General features: G+C 43.1%; 1 protein-coding gene across 5 annotated transcripts in view; it reads right to left on the bottom strand.

The window, feature by feature from the left end:
- ZSWIM6 (zinc finger SWIM-type containing 6) overlaps nt 1–19899 on the bottom strand; it is a 104052-nt gene extending 84153 nt beyond the window's left edge. The window contains exon 1 of one of the 5 annotated variants that reach the window (XR_014939289.1): nt 19207–19899. Coding sequence is in view for 4 of the 5 variants with exons in the window: in XM_015848773.3 (XP_015704259.2) it covers nt 19207–19714 (508 nt within the window). In the remaining variant the exon portion in view is untranslated. Of the gene's footprint in view, nt 1–854; nt 980–19206 lie in introns of those variants that run through there. The other 4 variants (XM_015848773.3, XM_015848771.3, XM_015848770.3 and 1 more) reach the window with 4 other exon arrangements.
- Between the last annotated feature and the right edge of the window lie 528 nt (nt 19900–20427).

Here is a 20427-nt window from a genome sequence, read left to right as displayed (position 1 = left end):
AGATTACTGTTGAACATGCTGTGTTTTGATAGCCTTACATATAATAACTCAGTGAACTGTTCTAACTCAACAGTTTTCAAATATGCACTATGCCCTTTAATAAAGGAATTATAAGACGTGAAGATCTTTCTTTATAGACAGTATAGTTAAGTAACTGCAAAGCAGAGTAAATTAAAAACAGCGTTAAGAAGCTTAGGAAAGAAAAAAGGTGGCTGTAACCAATTTTAAATCACTCTCTATTGTTCGGTGAACACAGTGCATCTTATCCTCTGTAAAAGCAGCCTGCGCTCTGAAATCTGCTGTAACTAAGCTCAATGCCTACTGACGCACAAGAGCCAGAACTTCATTATTCTGAAAGATTGTATGACTGGCACAGGACTGAATAAGGTAAACAGAATGAGTCTACTATAACAACCTTTTTCTAATTGGTGAATTTAGTTGTTTTTTTCCCCTGATATTTGATATTGCTTAAGTTCCCAATGAAATGCTGAACACAAACATTATTTTGACTGAGATCATGTAATTCAGCTAAGTTCATAATTCTTCATTCCAAAACACCTACAAAAGCATTCAGTAGAAAACGTTTTAAAAGAGGCAGCACATCATATTACCAGTATTCTTTGAAGAAGAATGTTTTTATTGTCGGTTATAGACTGGTAGATTAATGATATTTTATAACTGAGATAACAATATCTGTTTGTGAAAGTTGCCCGAAGTGTGTTTTTGTTTTTTTGTTTTTTATGTTGTTCTGCACATCAAGACAAACAGCTTACTACTAGCAAATGAACAAGCTGAATTTTGCAACACTGCACTGCTCCTTTTGTGCAAGGGTTTGCTTTCTATACGTCATTTACCTCTCAGAGTGAAATGGGGCTGCCCTCTTGTTATCATGCTGTTGCACACCAGCTCCTCTTCCTTGTGCTTGGAGAGCTTCTTGTGACTTCAGCCAGCGCAGCCCTCCCCCAGATCACTCACACAGCGGCCACCCTTCAAAGCAGGACATGCATTTCTCCTTCAGAAAGTTCTCCCTCAGCAGTGTTGCTGAGTTACATGGTTGAATGTCAGGGTAAACAACTGGAGAGTTAAAGGAAACACAAAACAGACCAAGGGTTTGTGGCAATGCTTTGTAAATACAAACTAAAAATGCAGGGAGGTAAGTAGTTTACCTTTAAAGTTATCAGAGTAACAATCCACATGAGGAATAAAAGCTACTACAGTTGTGGAAAGAGCAAGAGCACTAAGATACTGCTTTACAAACATCAGGAGTCACTTACTTTGAACAAGTCTTTCAGGAACTATCCCACATAATGTCAGATTCAGGAAAACTGAAGAGGTCCCAGACCTACAGGGTTTATTTATTTAATCTAGTTTAACCCCAGCGACACCCCCATTCCTCACCACAAGACAAATCACACCACTTGAGCAAGCACTTCCTTCCCTTCATTTTAACTTGGTTATTCTGCATTACAGCATTTTGCAGCCCCAAAAGCAGCAGCACAGAGTTTTCTTTAATAAAAAATAACATCATTCAAAGACAATAAGGTTAAAATAAATATCTGTCTTTCGGAAGCAATGCAATCGGGAGGAATTAAGTTTCTGGATACATTACTGATTTGTACCCATTGTTGCCAGCTGCCTTTACACTTGTGCTTCTCAAGAAAGCTTTCCTCCCCCCAGACCTCCAAAGGTCTTTGTTCCAGCCAGAAGACAGCTCACTTTACCCTGAAAGCCTGAGCTTTTGTCAGCTGTTCACATAAGAAACATTTGTAAATGCATGGAAAGCCTATTACTACTGGTAGAAAATGAAATCTGGCAAGTAGTTTGTGTTCATGCTGAAGTCTCCAAAACACTTAAGTATTTCAATAAAGCTTCCCTCCCCACCCACCCACCCTGATTTTTCTGAATCTTCAAAATCTGTCTGTGTAAGTATTAGGATAAGCATAACTAACACAGAATGCCAAAAACAGGTTATCCCTCCACTAGTGCTAACGTGAAATTAACAAAAGGAATAGTCATTATCTGCACATAGGGTTAATGAAGGTTTTGCTATGCATCCTGTTCCCACATGAAGTGAAACGCTAAGTGAGCGGATAGAAAATCTAACAGGGCTGATTTGTATCAACTCCAAATGCTGTCACCAAACAAAAATAAAAAGGTTCTCCTGTATCTCCAGGCACACACAAGAACTGCATAGCTCCAAGTGAACTGATTAAAAGCCACGCATTTCCTTTGCTTGCTTTTTTCACACTCCAAAAACCGGTCAGTTAAGATATAAAAATGCGACCTACACCTTGTTTAAGACATAGCAAACTTAAAATGATGATCAAGACACAGCATATTCATCCTTTATCCTATTTTTTTGAGGAAACACTTTTTTCCTAAATGACCAAGCCTGAGTCAAACTACTTCAACTTTCACCAGGGGTTTCTCCATTCTGTTCTGCTCACTCCCTACATGCAACAAATTAAAGCAGGCTTAAACAACATGTGCTGAACTGTACTCAAAGTAGCTAGAATATAAAAGGATTTAAAAGTTTGCAATCATCGGGAATGTTTTCAGCAAATACTAGTTGAAGGATTTTCATGCTCAAACTATTGCATCTGATGAGGGCAAGTTTACATTCTGCTTTTAAATAGAAGGCCTAAATCTCAACTGCCTCCATGTCCAGTGGCACCTTCTTAACAAATGTCACAGGGTTCAATTTTGCCTGTCTTCTTGTTACTTCCACATGGTGTGGAGGAAAAAGTAAGAGGAAAAAGTGCAGCGTGAAGCTCAACAAGAAGCAGAGTAGACCTGGATATTTACCAAAAGTCATCACTCCATACAATTTCTTCCTTCTCTTCAGGACGACAGTTATTTTCCAAAGCCGACACACTATTTTAATGTCTGGATTTACTGAGCATTCACAATAGGATATAATCGGAGGAGCCACTCCTATTTGAAAGCAAGCTTCATACAGACTTTATGAGCAAAGGGTTTCCCAGGTCTCCCAACTGCCAAAGTTTAGATCATTATATACAAATATATCTTAGTTTTATTACCAAATGCAGTGTTACTCTTGGGAAGATACTCTTAACAGAAATCTCTGAGATAGAGATCAGTCAGTTTTCTGTCTTTTCCTTCTGTCCAAGCATTCTCAGCTAAAACTGAGCTAATACTTATCACCTGAATCTGAAACAGATTCACCTTGATGAAAGCCCATCAAATCAGTTTACACACTTCTAAGTTCTTCTGGAATGCACTCAGCAGAAAATTTCTTGTTAAAGTAATTTCACACATCCCAGCCCCTAGTTTGCACGGACATCATTAAAGATGGATACATTTAATAAGAATGATGGATGAACTAGACCTGCACAGTATAATCGACGGGAGTTTAAATAGCATAAGAGTAGATAAAACTACACGCACAATTTCAGCAGTATCAGTTATGTGAATTCAACAGGGCTTCTTCCTCATATCTTCAAAATTCAAGAGTTGTCATAGCACTTCTCCTGTACAGATTCACAACAAAAACTACTCAATGGCACGGCTGGTAGCACATTTATTACTCTACAGAAATTGACCTGCAGACAGTCTCCCAACTGGGACTGGAAAATAATCCACAGTATCACAGCACTTTACCCGCTGGTGGAAAGTGGTCAGCTGTCATTCAGGAAGGTGAAAAATAAAGGTCTAAGGAGGGGAAATTACAGTTGACAAGAAGCAGCTCCTGACCATGCACCCACAGGCAGCATTCTCACCTTCAGATGGTATGCAGGTATTTATGTAATGTTCACGGATGGCTTTGGTAAGTTTGCTAAGTATTATAAGTCAAGATTCCTGAACCAGCTTTGCAAAGTTCTGAACACATGAGCAAAGCTTTATACGAAGAACTAGGTTGAGTCCTTGGTTTTTTGGTTTTTTTTTTGGTAATAGAATGTTTTTCCCCCTCAACCAGAGCTGTAATGAGAACGTTCACTATGAGCTGTCTGTTCCATGCAGAAACATCAATTCCATTGAGTTTCTAAGCTTGGCAGGCTCGAGGAGGTTTGCTCAAGTGCAGCAACCAGGTCTTAAACTCTCTTTTAAATGCCCTACCCTTAAAATAATATGGTTTTTTATTTGTTTGTTTTATTACTAAGGGATAAAAATTTACTCTGCATAAAACCCAAAACTTAGTTCTGTGAGTTTAAATACTTTTTCTACGCTAACCTGAAACTGTGGCACTATTTTGAATTCACATAAACACAGAATAGAAGTAGACATATCCAGACACAAACTTCAGAATTCCATGAAGATTAATGAAGTCCACAAATACTGCCTCTCTTCAATCCACCCTCCTCCAAATCCTGTAAGTATTTCATCCTTCCTGTAATAAGTATATCTTATACCCAACATAGCTTAGTCAAGCTTCAAAACTGAACATTTTTGTTTTACATGATGCTTTAAAGAACCTCCCATTACTTGTGGGATCGTTCTTTTTCCTTATTGTTATCTTTGCACTCTGTATCATTTATTACCACAGCTCAGAACAGCCCATTTCCCCTGACTGTATTTACCTTCAAAACAATAAGGAAGAATCAGGAGTAGAGGTGGAAGGGTTTAAAAGGAAGACAACTATGAAATCAAACTATTTGCAACTGAAACTGAAGGACTGATACCTGACTGTTCTTCATTCACTAAGAAGACAAGAGTTCAACCTGGTACAAACACATTTCTTTAACGAACCTGGCTTGCAGAAATCTCAGTCATCTCTCAAAAGTATTATGTTAAACACCCACCATCAGCCTAAAATATGATTTGACAGAAAGGAGCCATCTAATTTTACATGAGCGTTAGCAGAGCAGCAGTAAAGCAGAAAAGATAATAGACCGGGTAGCTTCACCTTCCTCAAATGAGAACATATTTCATTTAGGAGCATGGGTAAACACATACATTAATGACAACCACCACCTGCAGAGGCTAGGAAGGAAACAAGACACTTCAGTTAGGGTTGGAGGTCATTCAGGCTCCTTTCCAGCAGAAGACAGCTAGGAAAGTACCCTCTATAAGCACAGTACAACGTAAGGGCTGTGTCTCACACATGCCTTAGACTAGAGTCTGACAGCCACAGTTCTCCAGGCAGATCTGTTGAGCGTTCTGAAAAGTGAGCAACCCAAACCACTTCTTCCACATTAAAACACACTACTCTTGAAAGTGGACTTTCAGTAGTAGTAAGCTTTAATCTCTGTGCAATCAGTTGAAAAAGCCAGAGTATCCTAACCCATGCTGACCTGCATAACTCCCCAGGATATCACTCTTTATGGTAAAAAGCCATTTCTGCCCTGAAAATTGGCTCATCATCACCAAAGTATACAATAGGCCCCCACTACCCTTCTTCCCTTCATCAATTATGGGCAAGTTTAGTTCTGCATTACTTCAGTCCATCTGGAAAAGTTCACCCATCTGCTTTATTCCAGTCCCAAAGACAGACCATTTCAGTAATGTGCCCTACTAACAGGAGCTGTAACTTGCACACTGCCCAAGTTATACTGAAGTGGCAACATTCTGTTCAACTGTTTTTCACCTTGGGTGAGCAGTAATGATACTAGAAACCCACAAGACTATTTCAGACTGTCAGTGAGGTCCATATCAAAAGTGCTCAGTTGACAAGCAATAAGGTTTATTTCCTCCCTTGTTCCCGGCCTACAAACTCCACTTGAGATCCAGGTTGTGCTCTGTTGTTTCTTTCTCATGTATTCCTACCGGCAACGAAGATCATACAAGCTACTTGAAGTCTCTGATGTACCACCATGATCCCACAGCCATCAGCATGACTGTTCAGGTACAACTATCAAAGCTCAAAGAAAGAAAGACTCCAGCTCATTCTTAGTTGTGATGGTTCAGCAGGCCTGACCAGACAAAAAGCCAATAACACTTGCTTTATCCATGTCAACAGCTATGAATGAGGGAAAAAAAAAAAACAACCATGGAATACATTATCTAGTTAAACAAGGGGGGAAATCACCTTGAAGGCCTGTGTTAAACAAAGACAGGCTGAACCTTAGTCCTGCATCAGAAGAGGCAATGTGAACTTCAAGGACAAAAAGCACATTTTGCAAGAGCTATACAGATACATAAAGAAGTATATACAACCAGAACAAGCTGTAAGGTATTTCCTTCCCTTTGCTGTACTCCTAAAGTAAACATTTGTTTTGTTTTGTTCTAATCACAGGGTGAATATGGTAGTATGACTCCTTTCTCAGTCAAGGTTCTGCAATAAGGAAGACCGCTGAGTGAAGACGTGTTGAAGATGACGGCCACACACGGGCCTGTCCAATGTCACAGCTCAGGGAGAGGCTCATGCTGCAGACCCTCAGCAGTCAGGATGCCTCTGACAAGAGCAAATTCACAAGCACAGCAGCCATCTTCTCTTCCAGGCAGCAGTCAGGGCTTGAAGAAAACTTTAAACTGATCAAATTTTGACTGACACAGAAAGAATCCTTCCCTCCTTAGTGCCCCATTCTCCTGACATCTCTCCCTTAAATCAACAGCAGCATTCACAGGGCCAATAAACAAGGTAAAACTCACCAAACAAGATCTAAGTTCACAAGCAGGACAATTCTCCAGCTCACTGCACAGCTATACAAAGCCCTGGCACTAGGTGAAAGACTGAGAACTGCAGCGTCCCTCTGACAGCGGCCTGCATTTAAGCCAGCCTGAAGCATCCACATGCCTTCAGCGTGAATGACACACTGTGTCTTAGCAGTGGGTAAAGTCTGAAAATGACAATCATGAAAAAATCTTTTCAAAATACATGTTTGAGCACAGCAATATGTATTTTCTGTTCTAAGAGTTACACAATGAGGCACAGAGCAGTAAATGAGTCATGGTACACTAAATGAGTCAGTTATTTCATTTACCATATTCATGACTAGAGTATTTCACAATGGAATACATTTCTTTTGATAGGCCTGTTTTGCAGCCTGTCCTTGGAGGAGTTCACCCAGTGACAAGAGGGAGCACGTTTGCTGGAACAGCTCCTGGAGAACAACTCCCAGCCTCACCAGGAAGCCTTATGACCACGCTGCACTGCCGCATCAGCAGCTCTCCTTACAGCAGCAGGCTTGGTCAATGAGGAATCTGCCTACTCCCTAAAAAAGGAAGGGGTAGTAAGGTGATAACACTGCTAAATTGTAACTGGAAATACAGTTTCCAATTCTCTACTTCTGTCAGAGTAAAGGTTTATGGCCTTTGTCATTTATGATCTGTTCGGCAACCCAAGGTTACCAGTCTTAGAAAGACCAACACTAGGCTTGTATTTGAGCTTTCAGCTTGGATTTACGGGGGCAGGCAGGTCAGAGATCGCTACAGCCTGCACTGCTAGCACCAAGACACACAGTAAAGACCAAGTCACAGTCTACCTCAGTAGCATTTCCTTGTCTAGTCCTCACTGCAAGCATACCCTTTCCAGCAGCATCACCTGGCAGCAGGCAAGCACAAGATATGCTTTCACTTCTTTCCCTATTTCCTCACACATTGCTACCCACACTCAGGCTTAGGACACATGCTTCCTCACCAGAGTCATAGGCAAGGCTGGCCTGGCACAGAACACAGCTACAGGTAATCCATCCCCCACCTACCTATAAATTTCCATGCATGCTGTGCCTTGCTATATAGACTTCTTCACTCTTACACTACTGATTTACCCCACTTCATTCATGCACGTAGCTTCTACCTGAGGTGCTCATGTAGACCCAATCTACCACCTTCCCCACATCGCTATCTCTTCAATGGCCAAACAATTGAGTGTGCTGAGGTTGTTGTCTAGAATGTGTTTCTTCCATCAAGTCTTTGCTGGTTACAGCAGTGTCCTCTCACTGAACAGCTCTCACTCAGGTCTCTATTGGAGATTTTTCTGTACGCATATCAAGACTTGGAGTGCTTTACTTTTCAGCACCTCTACAAGCAGACTCTTTTCCTTTTCAAGACTCTTTTCCCAGCACTTTTGACCTTTACTGGCTTGATCTCCTTTTACTTCCTAAAATCACAGCTTAGTGTCTCACTGCACAGTCATCCTCCTCTGCTTCCTCCTTTCAGTAGATGTTTCTCAATACTTTATCTCTTCTAGTTAACTTCCTTTTGTTATTCAAGTAGGGAGGGGAAGAGGGACTTCATAACAGGCAGGGATTCACTGAAGTGCGTATCCATGATTCACATTTTCCCCATTTATCCTGCCTAACATTTCGCTAGCTATCATTCCACACTTTGAGTAATCAGGGAGTAGCTGCTTTGATCTTACTGCCATCACACTCCTCTCAAGCTTACTCTCCACACTGAGAGTCTTCAGTTTTCTGACATCAGCACCCTTCTTTGACCACTGGTGCATATACAAACCCTCCCTTTTAACAAGCCCTATCCCACAAAACTGGATTGCTTTCCTATTAAGATTACAAGGCTCACATTATCCCTACGTTTCCAGTGCTTACATGTATCTCCTGTCCCTAATAGTTTCTAGCCCTTATAGCTTCAGGCCGTACCACCACAGCCAGTTCTTCTCTTTCCTCTTCCAACAAGACATAAGAGAAACCGCTTCTGCTTTGATAAAGAGCAGTCTGACAAATAACCTTCTATTTAACAGAAAAGTCAGCACTTTCTGAAAAATAGTGTCAGATACTTTGAATTTCCAAAATTGAAATTAAGATGTAATAATGGAAGTGGGCAGAACAAGCAACCATTCACTTCATAGCTTTAAATATTTCTGCAGTTTCAAAATCTACAAAGACAGTTAAGTTAGATTGCTAACCTGCTGCACAAAACAAAACAAAGCTTTCGAAATGGAGGAATCTATCCTCTTTCATGCCTTCACTAAAACCCTCTGAAAGTAGACTACAAAGGGGGAGAAGCAAGTCACTCAGACTATAACCTCATTAAACACACCTCTTCGGAAATCTGCAGAGCTCTTTGACCTCTACCTTATCTCACAAGTCATCACTTCCCCACTTTTCTTCCTAGCCTCCCATCTATAAAGGTCAGCTCAGCATCTTACTACCCCCTCTTGTCTTCAAGTATATCTTACTCAATGAGTTGAACTCTTGTTTACTCCTAACCAGTTATTTATACCTGCCACCAAGCAGCCACTTACATATGCCACCTATGTAACCACTTAGAAATTAAGACTATAAATTATTGCCAGGATACATAATGTAAAGTTTGGTCACTGAAAATCATCACTAAAACTAAGCAATATGCTGCTTTTAAAATTTTTAAATAGCACTAATAAAACTATTCTCAGCTTCCTTATCCAACCAGACTGCCAAGGCATCTGTTCTATCAAGTCCTATTTCTAGTCACTGTCTATCATTCAGACGTTAGTAGCACATTCAGCTGAAGTCATTTCTATTAGTTCATGCATTTAGATTTGACCAGGAAAGCTGCGTGACTCTTACCTCACAGATCATGACTTGCAATACTGACGAGCTAAAAATCTAACACCACAGTTACACATTTTATGTTATCCCTCTGCTCGAGAAGTAAAATTGAACTTCCACTCTTCTATGTAATACAGCTACTCTAAATCTAAACATAAATACAGAATATTACTGACTTGATATTTTAACCGTGAAATGCAAACAGTCAGTTTGCAAGGCTTCACCTACAACTTAAATCAAAGGCAGAACTGAGAGTCATTCTGCATGTACATCAGCACTACAGGCAGCTGGCACAGTTGTCATTGGTCATAACACAGTATTTCAGAAGAAAAGCATTCCAGGTTTCCTCCATGTAGCTAATACGTTAAATAATTAATTTAGACTACTGATTTTCCCTGTTCTTGAGCTTTCAGATTTGCCAGGCTCAGCAGAGTTGTCTTGAAGCTTAATGTGGTCACCAAGCTCAGCTTTGTAAATATGTAAAGAAGTGCTTTGCTAACACTACCTCTCAACTTCCCACATGATGCATTGTACTCCACAAACACAAGCAGGAATGCAAGTACTTCACTGAGGCAACTGCTGCTGTGCAAGCGATCAACTGCTTACTATAATGTCCTTCACAAAACTTCTCACACTTTCCAGACAACTTCAGGATGATTATTGACTGACATTTTTATTAATAGATTCTTAACACAGACATTTTATTTGCCATTATTCCATGGTCACAACTTCAGCTAGTGGCAAAAATGACTGGCCACCAGGTACATGACATCCTAAGTCCATACTATGGTGAAGTTGCTTATACTTGCCATAGAATAACAATCCCATCCACCATCACTGAAGATGGAGTGACACTCTGAACTTCAGGCTGGCCTAAGTATCAAAGCTCAGTTATTAATAAAACTCACCAGATGCTCTTGACAAGGGAAAGCCAGAATCTGATTTGACACAGCCACTAAGCCAAGCATATAGCTGAACATGGGTACCAGGAGAGAAAACAAGTAGCATTAAAAAAAAAAAAAAAAAAAAAGCCAAATTTGAAGCATGTGGAAACAAGCCCAAAAGAGTCAATACTAGTAAAAGCCTATCACCAAAACTCACAATATTAGAAATACAAAAATAAGCACAGTACATGCAAACTTGATCCTCTACTGTATTACAGACTGTAAATTTGTCTCACACTTTATAAAACAGTTTATTCAGTATTAAGTGCTTCAATGGTCAAATGTTCTTTATTTCATCAGTCAGTATAAATTAAACATTGTAGTCAGCTGCACAGTTCCTGCACTGTATTTGCATTACTACTGGCTGTCAGTAACCAGTTAGCAGCAAAAGTTGGCTCGCATACAACAAAGTGTCTCATTTCTTAGAAGTCATATGGCTATGCAACATTTGATTTTCCCAGCCTTTAAAATGATGGTTTGAAAATAATCAGCTCTTGAAAAATAAATAAATAAAATCACACAGACTCAATAAAGATGTATTAACACCTACTTTTGTTAACTTTCTTCCTATTATGCCACTTTTCCACACTTATTTTTTCAGCAGTCTGGTAGAACATTAGAGGTCTGACACCAATTAACAATGAAAGATGACTTAAGTAAACAGGCAGATTGTTAAATAAAGCAGGACAAAATGTAAGCCACCTGAATTTTTAGCACATTAATTCAGTAAACGAGCTTTCGATTTATCTGATCAGCTCGCTCTACTAGCATGAATTTAAACTTACTGACAGGTTTTGCTGCATCCTCCCAATTAACGTCAGACCTTCTCAGCCATTGCCCATGCGTTTCCAAAGCAAAAATTCCCAGATATTCCAAGACTGTCAAATGCTCTCATTTGCAGCAAGGAGAAAAGGGTTAGACAGAAAGAAAAGATAAAGGTCTTTTTAAAGTGTGATGCTGCATATCGCAATTACCTTAAAATGTGCTTTAAATACAGCTGAAGATGTGCCTCTTTCACATTTTGATTTTCGATTTTCAGAAAGGCTTAATGAAGTAAATTCTACCTAATCCCTAAAGAAAATTAACTAAAGAGAAAATAAGTGAAAGGGTGTCAGCTGCCTTCTTGCAGTAGAAAGCCTACACTGGGCGACAGTTCAGTTCATCAATTCTGTCAAATCAGAAAGCTTCTCGTGTATGGCCACTAAGTTTCTGTAGCAGGCCTCTTATCAGTTCTGACTCAGCTGTAAAGGAATGTTCTTCAATCTCCTTACTTTTAGAAGGCTAACCTCCTTGTCTGTTTGTACAACTGCAGAAGTAAAGACAAGCAAACAAACAAACAAACAACTGAACAACTATTCTAAGATAGTGACTTACATCACAAGCTTCCTAGACATCCTGGTGTTTGACAGTAGGGCCAAGGCAGCAAAGGCTGAGTGCACAGGGCTGCCTTGTTGGAAGCCAGATGTAAGGGCATCACTAAACCATAGTAATTGCCATGTAGCCAGGAGGAGAATGCAACCAGCACACAGCCCAGGCCAACATTACTAGTGATCCAGGTCACAGAAAGCTACAAAGCCATGTCAAAGGCTACATGCACGTCCAGCTGAGAGAAGTGTTTCACACCCGTAGTTTTAGATAGCAAACCAAGAAGAAAAACTGGAAGTTCAAGAGGACAGCTCTCCCAGCACAAGTGCAGTTATTGGACAGTGCTCAAGTATTCACATGCTATCAGGCTGACTGCATTCCAAGCAATCCGAATTCACATTAAATCTGTACCCTCATTGCACATGAAAGCTTTGTAAAATTTCAAATTATTTCCTATGACAGACAGGCAGATTCATAAATTAGAATAGCTTTTGTCAGTTAAAATAGTTCTGTCCTTCTTTTATTTTTCTTTTCAAGATGCAGTAAATTCTATCTAATCCCCAAAGAAAATTAACTAAGGAGAAAATAAGCGAAAGGGTGTCAGCTGCCTTCTTGCAGTGCTGTAGCTTCACACTAATGTTTTGTCTTGTCAGTAATATTACAAAACTTCAGGATTTGTCTGAAGAACTAGATACCAAAAAAACAAGATGACATGAAAACTGAATGCATGCAGATACATCTTTCAGGCTATCTCCCAACATACTTTTAACCTTCACTGGTGAGAACTGCCATACGTGATAATATACTGCTTCTCAATAAATAGGTTTTAATTAGAACTTCAGTCTTATACAGGCTGAAAAAAGGACAACAGCAAATGCTATGGCAAAAGCCAACAACCAGCTAGTGATTGTTAAGGAAAACCAATTTGTCCACGGCTGACTTTTAAACAGCTTCAGCCTACCCTTCAACACAAATCTCACTTCTAATTAATCATTCATCTCCGAAAGCACAGAGACAGACATAGAAAGCATCAGTTGCTGGCATGACGACTGGCTGCAATTCAAGAACTGCTACATATCAAAACATCTGTCTGTACACAGAGATGGAATCACTTTCTTAAACTGAAAGCCAGCTTTGAAAACAGAAATTGTTTTCTTCAAATTGAGGGAAGCCTTGAAATTAGGGGGTAAATAAGAAACATGAGAAACATGAAAACTGACAAAAAATGAATAATGGCAAGTTGTTAGGTCAAGTCCATAATTAATTTTTTCCATAAAAGCATGTTTTATTGCTCTTGTAACAATTTTAACCAAAAACAATTCACTGAATTCTAGCACAGCAATGACACTGTCTTATTACAAACTTATCCTGCTATTTGTTCCTACTATTTGTAATTATGTGGAAAGACTCTACAAGGCACGAGTGCCCAATCTTTTGGCTTGCCTGGACCACATCTAGTGAATAGTTTTGTGCTGTGTAGACAAAGGGTGCTCCAAAAGTAATGCCTCCTATATATTTCCTTCGAAACTGCACCAGTTTGAGCACAATGATGTTTTTTGATATAGCATATTCCCAGCTACAGAAGACTCCTTATCAACACAGTCACCATCATTAGTTGTGCATTTTCTCCTGTGATGAACAAAAGCTTGCATTCCATGCTTGTCAAAATCTGCACCAGCAAAGGAGCCTCACTGTCACCTCTACTGAAATGCACTACCTGCCACCTCACTGTGCTCACATCTGCTTCTTGGTCTCCAGGAATGTTCTGCAAGTGTCGATGAATGTCAATTGGTGCCATTTTTTTCTGCATGGAGGGATTTAATGACACACCTCAGCTTCACACACAGTTCCACATCAGATGCCATCCTGTCAGAGTGCCCTTCTGCTGCCACCTGTCATGCAGCAACAACACGGAATGCAATGTTGGTGGGGAAGATTCTACTTTTATCACCTTACCATCAACGTGTGCCTCCAATACTGTGGGCCAAAGTAATAAAATAGCAGGCATTACTTTTGGAGCAGCCCTCATGAACTATTCAATGCAGCTCATGTATACAAGTAACAAAACCAACCTCAGTCTATAATATTTTTAAAATATTAGGATATTAAAACAAAAAAGGAGAGCAACAAACACCCAGAACTAATGCGATACATGACTGTGTTTGTGTGGAACTAACACACCAATCCCTTGTTTGATGGCAATACCTGCAAGTCTTTGTGAGCTCTCAAGGTGTTTGTGATTTTCAGTTAAATGTTACTCCAGCACTTCATTCATGACAACAGCTGTCCACAAAAGTACATGCTGCCAAATAGCGATGACATGAAATAGGTTGAGAGAGGGCTTACAAAAGTAAAGAGACACTGACAGATTTTTTTTTAGTTGAAAGTCTGGTTGCAACTTCATGCACTCCATTTGAAAACACCCAGTTTGTGTATTTACGCCGACTGAAAACAGAACTGCAAATATCCACCATTCCACACCAAAGTCAGGTTGCTGGGGAGTGATGGGTGCACACCAGGGACCATGCTGGGCCACCGGGCAGCGGCTGGGATGCAGAGCGAGCTGGGCTAGGCTGCGGGCTGCACATGCCTGGATAAGGTTTTTATTTGCGCTTCCTGTAATCACTGGAAAAATGCTTACTTTCTCTTGAAATCCTGATTAGATATTTTTAGAAAAACTCAAAAAGGGCAGGAGCTGACTTTAAGTTTTCCTTGTTTATTAATCTAGTCTTAAAAGAAAAGTTTTTTTTTATAATTCTCTCCCCCCACCTCCTAACTCCAATTTATAATATTTATTTTTAAGAAGAAAAATTTCCAAAGAAATTCTTCAAGGTCAAGGATAGCCCATCATCAGAATACACACATCTACACACTGAAAATAGCTTGTGTGTTCCCTAATTAATACACTGCATTCCAAATCCAACAAGGAAACTGGAATGCTTTCAGCCGTCTCTCTTTCAGGAAGAAGTATTTTAAAATGAGTTTACTTGTCCCTCTGAACCTGGAAATATTGGTAGTCACTTCTTAAAGCTAATCCAAACTGTAATCACTGAAGGTATTTTTGCAAAATCCTACTGGTCTTGGTTGCAATTCAAGAAGCCCAGCAAAAAGTCAGACATTATTTGCTTACTACATTACCACAGTATTGTATTAAACAAGTAACCTAAAATTTGTTAAGTCATAAGTTCCTAACCAAACCCCAACACTGGGCTGGCTGCTGAAGAAATCATGCTTGTTTCTGTGGCATGTCAGTAGATAAACTGCCTCTTCCAGGAGAAGAACCTCAGCACAACATTCTCCCCTTGGAAAAAGGTCAGCAGACATACCAGGACTCCAAGAAGTTAATGCAGAACACAGTACTTACATTCACAAATAATAGCCTTAGCTTTATTACTGAATTTAATATTACTTTAATTATTTAGAAGAAAAGCTAAATCCACGTGTCCTGTATGTTTCATCAGCAAATAGATGTATTAGTGAAGATGATCATGTCTGCTAAAAGGGACATCTCAAATGCATAGCACAAATGCCTGTGACAGATTCCTAATAAAGTACCTGTATGGTTTTAATCAATAGAAAGGTGTTTCACATTATACTGTTGGTACTCAAATAATTAGATCTTGAAAGAAAAGAAATTGCACTTGTCTTACGCGCTGTATAAGTCTATGCTATTTTGGGCAAAGATAGTTAGGAAGAATGAAAAAATTATTAACTGGGATTACCATTCACCAAAAGGAGCAGAAAGTTGCTGATTACTATACATGTATGTCTGATTCGTTACACTATCGCATTCAGACAGAATTAGAGCAGCTACCAATGGGATCTTACAAAGCTTTCTTTTCCTAGAACGATGGCTTCTCCTGGCTTTGAAAGCAACCACCAACCTGTAGCTCTTTTGTAACAACAGATGATGAAAGCAACCAAGTCAAAAGATAAATACCCTGTATTAAGAGAAAATTGGGAGGAAAAAGTCACAAGTTCTGATTTCATTTAAGAACCAGACAAAGAAACATACAGGATGTTCCAACTACAATTTTACGTTTGAGAAGATTCACTTGTTTTGTTTTCTCCTGAAATCAAACACGGTGTTTTGGTAGCATCCCTCTGAACACATTGCACCAGGGGACTTCAGAAAACTATATCTGCTGCTCCACACCAACAACACTCCAGCTGAACACTCTTCCCAGGCAAGGTAGTTTCCCAGTTCACAACATGAATATTAAATTCCAGGGCTGTGGTAAGTGCCCATCAATTAATTCTATACATTATTTTCCTTCCCTTGGAAGTTTCTTCCCTCCAACTCACTCTCCTGCCATTCATACCTAACAGGCATGACTACCATGATTACAAAGTCCTGTGCTACTGTGGAAAAGACTACAACACCTTAAAGGGAGACCTGTATGAGCAAGCAAGGTCTACGCAGCAAAGACAAACCAACGTCAAATTAAAGACAGACGAAGACATTCTAGGAGTACTTTACGTGACGTATCAAACCACTTCAAGTGGTTCTAATGTGGACGCAGATACAGCAGCAGGGCTTACCACCACAGCAGTAAAGGCAGCCTCTGCCCTTCCCAAAGCAGAAAGTCATCCTACCAGAGCACAGGGTGGCTTTTTTCCCTTCTCCTAGAATAGCTGCATTAAGGGCTTCTGCCAGGTCAACTGTGCTATTGAAGGATCACACCTCTTCCTAACCTCGACAGACACCACTGTGACGACAAGGCAGGGCTGTACACTAATTCAGGACTAACCTCAGGAACCAAATACACACTCCACCAGCTAAAACCGTCTGCTCACTCCTGGCATCTTCATGCAAATGCCAAACAAAGCACAGTCAACTTCTAATTTCTCCTCCAGATTGTTGTATTTCCTCAAAGTGCTTTCATGCTTAGCCTGCAATCTTTACTAAAAATACCTGGTTTGAAATAGATGGAACATATATGGTAGAAAAGCTCTATTTTATAGAGTTGAAAAGGTTTATTCCAGAAACCTACATTTTTATTTTTTTTTTTATTTTAAAGGAAAAGAAAACCCTTTCTGAAAGGGTTTGTAGTTGAAACATACCAAAATAAGCCATCAATAAGTTAGATACAAGCAGAATTTTTAAGCCAGTTTCTCTGGAGATAAGTCTTTCAGAACTAAGTGACGCTAATGATCACGCCAGGACAAATCCACTCATAGAGCTCTCAGCAGCCCGATGTCGGCTGTGCACATCCCTGACATGTTAGCTCCTTTTGCTCTTTTCATGACACGTGTGAGACGGAGGTGGGGAAGGTGACATGGGAGCATGTGACAATTTTTAGCAGCATGTAGACTCGAGGTTTTTTAAATTCTAGTACTTGAAATGAGTCACTGTGAAGAGATTGTCCGAGTGTTTATACCAGGCTAGACTAAGAAATGTAGAACTCAGACGCATTTAGCTCCATTTAACTACCAACACAAAGTCTGTTCCTCTCCATCACTAACCAGATCTGCATTCCCTTTATAGTCATCAGCACTAGAACAAGTAAGGCTGTTAGGGCTGATACATAATAAAATGCACTTTGTCCAACAGCCACACTTTTCCACAGTGCGACAGTAAATATTTACAGAGTTTCCATTACTCACACTGCACAGAACACAAGTTCACATCTGAAAGGCCACCGAGTGCTGCTCACATAGACCCACCAGAGCTCTCCCAAAGCAGCACCCCACCGTGTTACACAGAACCAGTCATGAGCCAGGGCTCAGTCGCACCTTCCAGCTCAGCAGCAGTTGCAGCACCAGGTTTGCATGAGAGCTCTCTATCCAACTGAGCCCTGTCCAAGCTCCGGGTCCAAGCACTGTGCTGCCAGAGCACTGAGACACTCACCATCAACAGCCAGAGCACAGCTTTCCAATGGAAGGCTGGAAAAAAAACACAACACAACTGTATTTTCAGCATTTGTCTGGAACGTGTTTAAGGGCTCCAGAAGCAGCAGTCAACACTTCAGTTGTATTTATGCATATTTTCTCTCTTCGCATTGACCCTTGCCAACACTACTCGGTGCCCCTCCCCTTCAGGAGCTATACAACAAGTTACTTTTTCCTTTCACAACTCCTCGCTGAGGCCCTGTTTTGTCGCTGAAAACAAGCACAGCGAAGCCCACGCTGGGTGTCTGTCTCCTGGAGAAGATTGCATCTTTTATTTATCGCCCCTTGGCTTTATTTTCACAGTGAATTCCTGGCTTAAATGTAATCATCCAAGAAACCCTCCCTGCGTGCACTCCTGTCATTCCTCATCGCTTGCAAACGGAATCAAGCGCAAGCAGAACAGGAAAAAAAAATAATAAAACCTCAGTGCTGCCAACCCAACTACAAGAGCTCTGCTTCTGGTTCTGCCAGTCCCAGAGAGCCACAGCCGCATCTCAACCTTCAGAAAGGAGAGAAAGTCAAAGGATTAAACTTACAAGAAAGTTAATTAGGTTTAAAAAAAAAAAAAAAGAAAGATTGTCTCAAGTGCAGCTCTGAAAAAGGCACTGAGGCTGAGAGCAGCAGCAGCGAAAATAAACGGCTGTATAGAGGAGCGCAAGTGAAGTGAACAAAAGGCTCAGGACAGGATGCACGGTGGGGGAAATAATAAAGACAGATGCGTTTCTACATTGAAAACAAAAAATAACAACAACTAGAAAACCGAGCAGGATCCTTTATTTGTCCAGCTTTCCCTTTAAGAGGTGGGAGATAAACACGAAAACGAGAACAAAGTGCCCGGCTACAAAGCAGACCCCACGCCCCGCGTGGAAGTTCGGGATCCCACGCGCAGACGGGGGACACCTCGCCCCACCACGGGGGCGTCCGCGGATGGGGGGCGGGGCGCCTCCCTCCCTCGCAGAAGGGGATCACGGAGCCCCGCAGCCCTTTAAACGCATTGGAGGAAGAGGGGGGAGCATTGTTCCAGCGGGAGGAAGCGCGGCCCCCCCGCACACACACGGCTCGCTGTCACGGCCCCGTGCCCCCCACCCTCTCCCACCCCACGCCCGCACGCTGCGGATCTCGCCCCCTCCCTGCAGCTCGCCGCTGCCCTAGAAATGCCTTTGTTCGCCGCTCCCCCCCTTCCTCCTCCTCCTTCAAACCAGGCTCTGGCATTCGCTTTTATTTCTTTATTTCCGAGCACACCGCATCCCCCCCCCCACACACACATACACACGCACGCACACCACCCCCGTGGGCCGCCTTCTGCTGATTCATTTCCACCGGGGAGGTGTGTGCGCGGGGGGCACCTCCTCCCCATTGTGGCCCGGGGTACGGCGGTGACCCGGATTACCGGGGGTGGGCGCTGGGAGGGGGCAGACCCAAGCGGGATTACACGCTCCGGATTACCGGCAGCGAGAGTTAAAGGGACAGCGCCGCGCCGGGGCTCCCCCGCCGGGCCGGGGCAACCCTCCCGCGCCGAGGGCAGAGGGGCTGCCAAGCCCACCCCGGGAGGAGAAGGGCTCCGAGGGGACCGGGAGCGGTACCGACACGGGGCGGCGTCGCGCCCGGTGACTCACCGACTTGCAGGACGTTATCGACGCAGCCGCCGTCGAGCAGCGCGATGCCCCTGCGGAAGGGCAGGCGGTTCTCGTCGGCGGCGTCCGCGGCTCCGCCGGGCGCGGCGGCGGCGGCGGCTCCCCCGGGAGCGGCGGCGGGGTCCTCGCTGCCGGTGTTGAAGGAAGAGTACATGCAGATCTCCCTCTCGCTGCGGGGGAAGGACCAGTAAACGATCCTGCGCTGCACCGGCTCCGGGATCCGCTCGAACCGCTCCTCCACCCGCTGGAAGGGCCACTTCTCCGCCACCTTACGAGCCGCGATGTCCAGCAGGGACTCGGGGCTCTGCGTCTTGCCCAGCGGCAGCAGCCCCAGGGCGGCGGCGGCGGCTGCGGAGCTGGGGCCGGCACAGAGCGCTCCGCCGCCGGGACCGGCGCCGCCCACCCGCCCGCCCGGCCTGCAGCCCGAGCCGTAGCCGGGTCTGCAGCAGAGGCGCTTCGCGGGGGGAGGGAGCTGACCGCGCTCCGCCATGATCGCGCCGCTTCTAAGCAGACGGCGGAAGTGGCTGTACCCTATAAACGGCACCAGGAAGGCAGCGAGCGGCCGCCGACCCCCCGGTTCCCCGCCCCTTTCGCCTTATACGGCGCGGAGGGCGCGTCCTGCTGCCCATCTGCGGGCGGGGGGCGGCGCCGTACGCAAATCTCCGCCACAAACATAAATAGAACGGACCGAGCGCGGCGCGCGGATGGCTCCGAGCGGCACCACGCCCCCAGCCCCGCTGCCCCCGCCCCCATCTCCGCCCCGCCCCGTCCCACGCTCACCCTCCGGCCGCTCCCACTGCCCGCCTCGTGGCGTCACGCGCTGTGGGAAGAAGGGGCGGGGGCTCCGCCTGGCGTCACACCGAGAGCGGAATGCGGGGCGGGGCCTCACCCCGTCACCTCAGCGGGGAAATACGGGGCGGGCTGTGTCGGCTCAGCCGGGAGGGGACGCGGTCGGATACCGGCCGTGCAGCGGCCTGGGCTCGGACTGTAGCACTAACAAAGCGCGTTGTTGTCATTCGAGCCTCCTGATGGATTTATATCGCTGAGTGTTTGAGCCGTCTGGGAGCCCGAGCGCTACAGGGAACTGCTGGGGATGTTGGACTTTGTTTCACTATTCACTATTTCTGTGTGTCTGAGGGCAGAGGAGTGAGGAAACACTTGGAAAATCAAAGTGTTTCACGGTAACCGGTGTGTGACAGCAGA

The sequence above is a fragment of the Coturnix japonica genome, chromosome Z (genome assembly GCF_054131305.1).
Source record: "Coturnix japonica strain WE chromosome Z, WE-NBRP24, whole genome shotgun sequence".
NCBI lineage: Eukaryota > Metazoa > Chordata > Aves > Galliformes > Phasianidae > Coturnix > Coturnix japonica.
Note: the sequence above shows the minus strand (reverse complement) of the source record. Positions and strands in the feature narration are given on the sequence as shown.